The following is a 10671-nucleotide window of genomic DNA, read 5'->3' on the forward strand; positions in this document are numbered from 1 at the left end:
ATATATGCATTTCACCCCCTGCCTTAAGTCCCCTAGTCCTACCACCAAGTTATTCCACCTCTTAATACCATCATTATGACACCACGGCTATAGAACCCATCATCAGATATGCAGTATGTGAAGCGCTGCATCACAGACAGGAATCTCATACAAGGAGAATAAATGTCGTTACTAAAGCAAGAAACCCAATTAACCCAATTCAACAATTCTCCTTTCACTGTATCCACAGCTGCACTGCCCACATACATCATCTCCAGCAGAAGCATCTGCATACTTGATAAAGATGTTGGAGTTATACAGAGGAGCACAATCGTGTGTGAACAGGAGTAGAGTAGTGGGCTCAGAACACAGCCCTGTGGGATGCCAGTGTTCAGAATGAGGGTTGAGGATACCTGGTTGCTCTCTCTGCACTGCTATAGCCTTTATATTTATTCACTGTACATATTCTTACATATATATCACATGCTGTAAATATGCAACATATTTATCTGCACTATTTGCTCGATTTGCACTTCTGGTAGATGCCAAACTGCATTTCGTTGCTGTGTACCTGTACAATGCAATGACAATAAAGTTCTATCTATCTATCTATCTATCTATCTATCTATCTATCTATCTATCTATCTATCTATCTATCTATCTATCTATCTATCTATCTATCTATCTATCTATCTATCTATCTATCTATCTATCGACCTCGTGTTTTTGTGCATTAAGGTTTCCCTGGGGATTTGAAATGAAGGCAAATTGTGTGTTTTTGCACAAATTCTATAGGAAAGAAAATGCAATTTTTTACTGCTTTGGCTGAACTTTCCAGCTTGTAAATGTCCTTGTAAGTGTATCTGTGACCAAATCAAGTTCTTCTTATCTTCAGTCATTGTGGAATGACAGAACAGATACCTTCTAGGGACCTTGGAGTAAGCAAGTTGAAATCTGATTGGGTAAATTGGTTACAGCTTCAAGCAACATGGATTTGAATCAATAGAACACCTGCAGTGTTCACAGTGTTGGCCTTAAACCAATTTATTTGAAGCCTATCTCTGATTGGATAGAAACTCAAGAGACCCAGAGAATAAACTATTGGGAATAATTATATACATATTCATGAACAAAAATATAATAAAATGTAAGTCAGTGATTCTGATTGAGCAGAGAAAACCATGCTGTTCCTGACGATTCGCCAATGGGGAATAAATGAATATAATATGAATATGATGTCAGGGAATATAAATATGAAGTCAGGAACATATAAATATGAAGGCAGGGAATATGAATATGAAGTCAGGGAATATGAAGTCAGGAAAATATGAATATGAAGTCATGGAATATGAATATGAAGTCAGGGAATATGAAGTCAGGAAAATATGAATATGAAGTCATGGAATATGAATATGAAGTCAGGGAATATGAATATGCAGTTAGGAAAATATAAATATGAAGTCAGGGAATATGAATATGAAGTCAGGAAATATAAAGTGAGGAATATGAATATGAAGTCAGGAAATATAAATATGAAGTCAGGGAATATGAATATGATGTCACAGAATATGAAGTGAGGGAATATGAATATGAAGTCAGGGAATATAAAGTGAGGGAATATGAATTTAATGTCATGGAATATGAAGTCAGCATCTACTTTATTTGTGATGTCACCCTCCACAGTATAGGTGTATAAAGATATTCATTGTAATAATGTTCTGCTGCACTGGTGTCCATGTGTTTTACATGAGATGGAGCCACTGATGTATGAAAACATTCAACAACACAAAAAGCTCCAACGGCAGGGGGCGCTCAGGTGTGTTGTGTATTACTGCCACCTAGTGGCGAGAGATGCTTTTTCTTTTTTTTTACTTGATAAAACATTTTCTAGTCTCAAGCAAGTGCTGTTTTTATTGTTGAACTCACCAGCAATAAATCAAAGCTTTTTAAAAATTCATCTACATTATTGTTTATATTTATTGGTTTAAAAAATATTTTCCAGGTTTAATAGAAAAAAAAATGATGCTTATGAAACAACAATTGCTTTATTTATTATGTATTAATTATTTATACAAAAAATAAAGTATTAACTCATAATGTAGGTAATACTTTATTTTTTGTATAAATAAATAATACATAATAAATAAAGCAATTGTTGTTTCATTAACATCATTTAAAAAACATCATTCAAAAACCTGAATTTATTTTATTTGAGCATGTATTATTGACATGTATGTTTTTTAGTATGTATTATGTATTCATTTGTATTTGTAGTATTTTTATATTTATATTAATTATCCAATTATTTGTTTATTTGCTTTTTTATCGGGGCAGGTGATTATTTATTTATTTGTTTGGTTGTCTTTTTTTTTTTTTTACTCGATTATGTATTATTGATAAGTACGTATTTACTATGTATTATGCATTTGTTTATTTAATATGATCATTTATTTATTTATTTTTATTTAAAGTTTTATTTATATAAGTTATTTCCTCGTATTTATTCGAGCATATTATTATTTGTTTTGATTTATGTATTCATATATTTAAGTGCGTTTACTTTTTATATGAGTATTCGAGTGTTTGTTTGTTTGTTTGTTTGTTTGTTTGAGTATTTGTCACTTTTGTTTTGTAGCTGTTGTAGTAAAGCCACCCAGCAAACAGAAGCCACGCCCACAAATGGGTCGGCATGCAACGCGTCACGTGACAGAGCAGCGCACACTTCCGGTCAGCTGATTGCTCTTCTCCCCAGCACTGTGTCTCCAGGTGTGAGCGGAAACTTATCGGTTTTACTTTTAGTTGTTTATAGTTTATTTTTACAGCAGACAGACACAGTCATGGCGCTCAGCGATGCCGACGTCCAAAAACAGGTAAAAAAAATCTGCTGTCTGAGTTTCTAAAGTTTTGTTATTGTTTTAGTGTCTGCATTAAAGTTCATTGGTTCTGTTCAAACATCTGTACATGTATACAATCTCCTTTAAAACTGCTGAAATTCAGTGCTCTGATTTCAAAAAGATCTCAAAACTGTAGTTGAAGAAACGTGTAGAATGGAGAACCAGCGGTTCCTGTTTGGTCCAGAGGTTTCCCTGTTCTCAAAAGCCTCATTCCTATCAAACTACCATTAAAGATCTACAAGACATGAAGACATTTACATTTGCGGCATTTTGCAGACGCCCTTATCCAGAGCGACTTACAACTGAGCAGGGGAGGTGTTTATGCAGCAGATCATCCTGTAACAGGAGGGTTTTAGGGCTTTGCTCAAGGGCCCAGCAGTGGCAGCTTGGTGGTGGTGGGATTTGAACCTGTGATCTTCTGATCCAAAGCCCAATGCCTTAACCACTGAGCTACCACCTCCCTGTACATCCAAACCGGGGACATGTTTCTACCAAGCTGAAACACAAGCTAAATTATGCACAACATCTCAACACCTGATCCTTCATGTCCATGATGGACCTCAGGAATGAAAGCAGTCTTGGTTCTTCTTTTGCACGTGATAGGATTGCTCAATGCGCTAGAGTTAGGCAAGCTTGGCATTTTATTTCTCTTTCTTTTAAAGAACTCAATACTCATCACTTCACCCGTGTTCAGGGAACGCGGTAGCTCGGTGGTTTAGATGATGGATTTCTGATCAGGAGGTTGTGAGTTCAAATCCCAGCATTACAAAACGGCCTCTGTTGGGACATTGAGCAAAAAAACAAAAACCCTTAACCGCTCATGTCTGTGCTCAGTAAAGATCAGGGGGATGTTCATGTAAAAACCTGGATTCCAGGACTAAAAGAAGTCTAAGTGCAGGACTTCCATGTATCTTGCAGTCTAGTTGTAGACATGGTACGATCTGTGTTTGATACATGCCTTCAGGTATCCGTTTCTGGCTTCGCATTCGAGCAAGACATTTCACATTTATGGCTTTTATCAGACACCTTTATGCAGAGCAACTTTCAACTGAGCAGTTTAAGGTTAGGGGCCTTGCTCAAGGGCCCACCAGTGGCAGTTTAGTGGTTTGATCTTGTGACCTTCTGATCCAGAGTCCAATGCCTTAACTAGTGAGCTCCCAGCTCTAGTGTCAAGGGATAGAAGTAATGGAAAGTGGAACCTCAGTGGGTAAGGCTCGTGGTTACTGATCAAATGTGTGGGCCCTTCAGCAAGGCCCTTAACCCTCTGTGCTCCAGGGGCACTGTATCGTGGCTTCCTAAAATCACTGGGATATGCGAAGAATTTCCCCATGCTGTAATGCACATGTGACAAGTAAAAACCTGAAGATGTTCCACTAGATTTTATGGAGATTTGGGCTCATTCACTTACAGGGGTGTCAGTAAAGTCGGGTACTGATGCGGTGCAGTCAGTGTTCATTCATGTTCAGTAGGTTTGTGGAGCTCTATGGCAGGAGATCTTCCACTGCAACCCATGTAAAGCAAATCTTTATGGAGCTGGCTTTGTGCACAGGAGCATTTGGGCGTTAAGTGTGTGGTCACAATTTGAGGAGGAGCCACATATGGATGGAAAAAACGTGATCTGAGAAAGAAATAGTGCGGTTATAGTCGTGGTATATGAACGCTGTAGTAACGGGATTCTGATTTTTCTGCAGATCAAACACATGATGGCCTTCATCGAGCAAGAGGCCAACGAGAAGGCGGAGGAGATCGACGCAAAGGTAAAATATTTAAAAGGAAAAATATCATCTTTAACCTGAAGATGCTGAAGGATGTCCCTTATTACCGTGTGTGTGTGTGTGTGTGTGTGTGTGTGTGTGTGTGTGTGTGTGTGTGTGTGTTCTCCCGCAGGCTGAAGAAGAGTTTAACATTGAAAAGGGCCGACTTGTGCAGACGCAGAGGCTTAAGATAATGGAGTACTACGAGAAGAAAGAGAAGCAGATCGAGCAGCAGAAGAAAATGTGAGTCAGTTTCTACATCCTGCATGTGATCATGTTACACTTCTACATTTCATCAGCAGCTTCTCTCGTCATACCTGTATGTATCTACATCCCTGTAGTCAGATGTCCAATCTGATGAATCAGGCCAGGCTGAAGGTGCTCAAGGCTCGAGATGATATGATCATGGTATGGGCTGTGGGGGTGTGTTTGTTCTGTGGGTACGTGTTTGTGTTTGTTCTGTGGGTACGTGTTTGTGTTTGTTCTGTGGGTACGTGTTTGTGTTTGTTCTGTGGGTACGTGTTTGTGTTTGTTCTGTGGGTGTGTGTTTGTTCTGTGGGTGTGTTTGTGTTTGTTCTGTGCGTGTTTGTGTTTGTTCTGTGGGTGTTTGTTGTGTTTTTCTCAGTGTGTGTGTGTTCTGTGGGTGTTTGTGTTTGTGTTTGTTCTGTGGGCACGCGTTTGTTGTGTTTGTTCTGTGTGTTTGTGTTTGTTGTGTTCATTTTGTGGGTGTGTGTTTGTGTTTGTTGTGTTCATTTTGTGGGTGTGTGTTTGTTCTGTGGGTGTGTGTTTGTTTTGTGGGTGTGTTTTGTATTGGTGTGTGTGTGTGTTCTGTGGGTGTTTGTGTTTGTGTTTGTTGTGTGTGTGTGTTCTGTGGGTGTTTGTTGTGTGGGCGCATGTTTGTTGTGTGTCTGTTCTGTGGGCGTGTTTGTGTTGTGTGTTTGTTCTGTGGGCACGCGTTTGTTGTGTGTGTGTGTGTTCTGTGGGTGCGTGTTTGTGTTGTGTGTTTGTTCTGTGGCGTGTGTTTGTTCTGTGCGTGTTTGTGTTTGTTCTGTGGGCACGCGTTTGTTGTGTGTTGTTCTGTGGGCACGCGTTTGTTGTGTGTGTGTGTGTTTGTGTTGTGTGTTTGTTCTGTGGGCGTGTTTGTTGTGTGTTTGTTCTGTGGTGCGTGTTTGTGTTGTGTGTTTGTTCTGTGGCGTGTGTTTGTTGTGTGTTGTTCTGTGGGCACGCGTTTGTTGTGTGTCTGTTCTGTGGGCGTGTGTTTGTGTGTTTGTTCTGTGGCGTGTGTTTGTTGTGTGGGCGCATGTTTGTTGTGTGGGCGCATGTTTGTTGTGTGTTTATTCTGTGGCGTGTGTTATGTGTGTTTTATGTGTGTTTTATGTGTGGGTGTGTGTTTGTTCTGTGGGTGCGTGTTTGTGTTGTGTGTTTGTTCTGTTGGTGTGTTTGTGTTTGTTCTGTTGGTGTGTGTGTGTGTTCTGTGGCGTGTTTGTGTTTGTTGTGTTTTTCTCAGTGTGTGTGTGTGTTGTGTGTGTTTGTGTTTGTGTTTGTTCTGTTGGTGTGTTTAATTGTATGGGGTTTAGCGGTGTTTGTTTGGAAGTGTGTTTTGTATGCGTGTTTACTTATTTCTGTTGGTGTGTGTGTGTGTGTGTGTGTGTGTGTGTATAGGTGTGTTTTGTCTGTGTGCTTGTATGGTGATGTTTGTGTGTATTTGTGTGGGTATTTTTGTTTATATAGGTGTGTTTTGTATTGGTGTGTGTGTGTGTGTGTGTGTGTGTATAGGTGCATTTTCAGATGTGGGGTGTGTTTGTATAGTTGTGTGTTTTGTGGCTTTATATGTGTTGGTTTGACATCAAATGTTGGGCATTTTGTTTTGTGTGTGTGTGTGTTTGGTTGGGGTGTGTATATTTGTTTGAAGGTGTATATAGGTGTGTGTGTGTGTGTGTGTATAAGTAGGTGTGTGTGTGTGTTTTGTGGCTTTATATGTGTTGGTTTGACATCAAATGTTGGGCATTTTGTTTTGTGTGTGTGTGTGTGTGTTTGGTTGGGGTGTGTGTATATTTGTTTGAAGGTGTATATAGGTGTGTGTGTGTGTGTGGGGTGTGTATAAGTAGGGTGTGTTGTTTTGTGACTGTATTTGTGTGGATTTCTATGTTTGAATGTTAGGGGTTTGGGTGGTGTGTGGAGGTGTGTTTGTATAGGTTTGTTTATATGTCTGTTTGAATATTGTGTGTGTGTGTGTGTGTGTGTGTGTGTGTGTGTGTGTGTGTGTGTGTGTGTGTGTTTAGGACCTTCTGAGCGAAGCCCGTAAGCGGTTAGCTAACATCGCCAAAGACCCGGCTCAGTACCCGACTCTGTTAGAAGGACTCGTGATGCAGGTCTGCGCTTTTCTTCTTCTTCACACACCTGCATGGTGACACTGAGAACGTTTTCTATGAATGCAACTGAGATGATAAAAATGGCTTCCTGTTATTCATGATCTGAAGAATAAAATCAGCATTCACACGTCTCCTTTTCTTCCAGGGCTTCTATCAGCTGCTGGAACCCAAAGTGATCATTCGCTGTCGTAAGGAGGATCTGGCCATGGTGGAGGTGATCATCGTTCCCAATTCATTCAAACTGTAAACCCGGGTCCCCCCAGCGTAGATGGGACGCAATTGTACAGACAGAAGTACAGATTTGAGACAGTTGTGATCATATGTTATACATATCTCTGTACAGCCGAGATTAGTGCTGCACACATTCCCGTTTGCCCGTTTTTATTAAAAGATTGTAATGAATTAATTTAATGGAAATGAGGACCTTCGCACTCATTCACAATGTCCTCCCTTTACTCAGATACAAAAATAAATAAATAAGCAATCACTTTAAAATTTGTCTTAACAATCCGTCAAGTCTCAGATCAAGTACCAATATCCGCCATGACGCACAATATGTGTGTGTTCGGGCCTGAAGGGTCGTGTGTGCAGACTTTTAAAACTTTTTCTTTTCTTCATAATTTCTTTTCTCTTTTTCCCTTATCTTTTTTTGTTTGTTTCTTTCTTTTCTTGTTTTTTTTCTCTTTTTCCAATATATCTTGTCTTTCTCTTTTTCCTCTTTTGCCTTTTCCTTTCTTTCTTTCTTTCTTTCTTTCTTTCTTTCTTTCTTTCTTTCTTTCTTTCTTTCTTTCTTTCTTTCTTTCTTTCTTTCTTTCTTTCTTTCTTTCTCTTTCTTTCTTTCTTTCTTTCTTTCTTTCTTTCTTTCTTTCTTTCTTTCTTTCTTTCTTTCTTTCTTTCTTTCTTTCTTTCTTTCTCTTTCTTTCTTTCTTTCTTTCTTTCTTTCTTTCTTTCTTTCTTTCTTTCTTTCTTTCTTTCTTTCTTCCTTTCTTTCTTTCTTTTCTTTGTTTTTCTCTTTTCCCATATATCTTCTTTCTGTTTTTCCTCTTTTGCTTTCTTTCTTTCTTTCTTTCTTTCTTTCTTTCTTTCTTTCTTTCTTTCTTTCTTTCTTTCTTTCTTTCTTTTTATTGTCTACAGACTGAATCTTTCTTTTTCTTTCTCTTTTCCCATATATCTTTCTTTTTTTGCTTTCTTTCCTTTCCTTTCCTTTTCTTTTGTATGAAAGAACATGGACCCAGTAATATTTCCAGTGCAATTCCAGTAATGCAGCTCCTCCACTGCAGCTACTGTCATACACCGTTTTAAGGGTGCCATTACTTTTGTTCTAAACAAATAGCTTCCTTTGAAACCAGGAAAAAGTTTATTAAACCAGTCTGTAATGGAAATTATGGATTTATCTCCAATTTGCTGTTATAATTACCTCCAATCTTCTGGGAAGACGTTCCACTAGATCTTCAGAAGGGCACGAATTGAATCACGAGAATCGTGCAATTAATCGATCGCTCAAGATCTAATGTTCACTCTGACTGCACCCCCGGCCTCCTCCCCTCACCTTCATCAGCATCTAACTTAACTAATGCTGAATGCTCACCACACATCTCCACAAGCACACTCCAAAATCTAGTGGAACATCTTCCCAGAAGAGTGGCGGTTATTCGAACAGTAAATGGAGACTAAAATGTGGGATGCGTGTAAAGAAGCATGTAGGAATCACACGATCAAGTGTCCACAAACTTTTGGCAATCTAGTTTAGTTACAGCTGAAGAACTAAAAACTTGTTCTTTCATTTTAAGGCTGCCGTCCAGAAAAACATCCCCATCTACAAAGAAACCGTGAAGAGTAACATCGAGGTCCGCGTGGACAAGGACAACTTCCTCTCCCCCGACATGTAAGAGATCACCTCTGTGAGAAACCAGACTTGTGTTGTATTTTTCCTGATCGAAAGCCTCCTGGGAAATACGTGTGTGTGTGTGTGTGTGTGTGTGTGTGTGTGTGTGTGTGTGTGTGTGTGTGTGTGTGTGTGTGTGTGTGTGTGTGTGTGTGTGTGTGTGTGTGTGTGTGTGTGTGTGTGTGTGTGTGTGTGTGTGTGTGTGTGTGTGTTGTGCACAGCTCCGGAGGTGTGGAGGTCTACAACGCTAACGGCAAGATCAAGGTGGCCAACACACTGGAGAGCAGGCTGGATCTTATGGCTCAGCAGGTAATCCAGTGCTAGAATAATAATAAATCTGTGATCTAATTTCTTCTGGTTGATCTCACGTTTGGAAGCATGTAGTCTTTACGTTTTTGAGACGCACACATGCTTCTTTTGTTTATACACAATAAACTCAAGTCTGTAAGTAAAGTAAAAGGTGAAAACACAAGAATTGGACAGTAAACGAGTGGAGGAAAGTTCTGTGGAGTCCAAATTGGACATTTCTGGTTCCTACAGAAGAACTTGTGCGAGACGTAGAACAGAAGAGAAGATGCAGTAGTCTGCCTGCCTTAACCCCCACAGTCAAACACTGAAGTGGAGGATCAGTAGATCTTTCTTTCTTTCTTTCTTTCTTTCTTTCTTTTCTAAGTTTTTTCTCTTTTTTCCATATCTTCTTTTTTCTTCCGCTTTCTTTCTTTTCTTCATTCTTTTTCCTTATCTTTTTTTATTTTCGTTTGTTTCTTTATTTATTTTTCTTTATTCTTTTTTTTTTTGCCTATCTTCTCTTCTCTTCTGCTATTCTGCTATTCTCCTCTTCTCCTTTTCTCTTCTCTTCTCCTTTTTCTTCTCTTCTCCTTTTCTCTTCTCTTCTCTGCTCTTCTCCTCTTCTTCTTTTTCTCTCTTCTCTTCTGATCTTCTCCTCTTGTTCTTTTTACTTTCCTATATTCTGTAAAGTGAAAGGAACCAACATGGCAACCATTCCCCCACACCATGTAATTCTGTCCGGACCACAGCTCATTGGAACGGTACCTCTGAGCTCTGTAAGTGTTATATTGAGAGCAGAAACACAGTCGTCTGGAGTTTTCTTTCTCATGGAACGACCTGCTCAGTCACCGCATTTTAATCCTATCCAACTGCTCTGAAAAAGGAAACATGCATGTGTCTCTCAAAACCATACGACTAGACGTTTCCACACGTTTGACAGACGCTGTAGTTGATTACAGAAGGTGATCTGGTGGATAATAGTTTCTGTCTCATTCCAGATGATGCCTGAAATCCGAGTGACTTTATTCGGCGCCAACCAGAACCGCAAGTTCATGGATTAACGGACATGCAGTGTGACTTCCACATGACTTTCTTTCAGCTTTTTACACAAATGTGTGTGTGTGTGTGAGCTCCCTGTTTTTCTTTCTTTTCCTTCCTTTGGCTGTGAAACCGCTCCAGGGTTTCTTCCTTCCTCCGATGACCGGACCGACTGGAAAAGTTTACCTAATGGAGTTGAGGCTGTAAGCAGGATGTTCCTACCCATGAGCCTTTCTTTAATATACACACAAACGATCTCATGAATAATTAATAGGATATTCTGACTGTAAAGCAGCACATTATGATCACTGTACCTCTTCTTAGTGACGGCCTCCGTGTCGGGATGTTAAAAATAAATAAAAGAAACATGAACAATGTTTTATCTTTTATTTCTATATATTTGGAAACTTTTCAGTACTGGAGTTGTTATAATTCATTTGTTACAAAAATGTCAGAAAAAA

General features: G+C 39.3%; 1 protein-coding gene across 1 annotated transcript; it reads left to right on the forward strand.

The window, feature by feature from the left end:
- Positions 1-2687: 2687 nt before the first annotated feature.
- On the forward strand, positions 2688-10587 carry atp6v1e1a (ATPase H+ transporting V1 subunit E1a). The gene is made up of 9 exons (XM_046848738.1): positions 2688-2849; positions 4565-4630; positions 4761-4870; positions 4969-5035; positions 6910-6999; positions 7145-7213; positions 8790-8884; positions 9106-9193; positions 10171-10587. The coding sequence occupies exons 1-9, from the start codon at positions 2817-2819 to the stop codon at positions 10231-10233; spliced, it is 681 nt and encodes a 226-aa protein (XP_046704694.1). The 5' UTR covers positions 2688-2816; the 3' UTR covers positions 10234-10587.
- Positions 10588-10671: the final 84 nt, after the last annotated feature.

The sequence above is a fragment of the Silurus meridionalis genome, chromosome 5 (genome assembly GCF_014805685.1).
Source record: "Silurus meridionalis isolate SWU-2019-XX chromosome 5, ASM1480568v1, whole genome shotgun sequence".
Taxonomy (NCBI): Eukaryota; Metazoa; Chordata; class Actinopteri; order Siluriformes; family Siluridae; genus Silurus; species Silurus meridionalis.

Bases quoted from the DNA above. Each gene is read 5' to 3' on its own strand.
- atp6v1e1a (XM_046848738.1), top strand. From the start codon at position 2,817: ATGGCGCTCAGCGATGCCGACGTCCAAAAACAG. The intron at 4,871-4,968 runs GTGAGTCAGTTT...ACATCCCTGTAG, and splicing joins ATCGAGCAGCAGAAGAAAAT to TCAGATGTCCAATCTGATGA. The intron at 5,036-6,909 runs GTATGGGCTGTG...GTGTGTGTTTAG, and splicing joins CTCGAGATGATATGATCATG to GACCTTCTGAGCGAAGCCCG.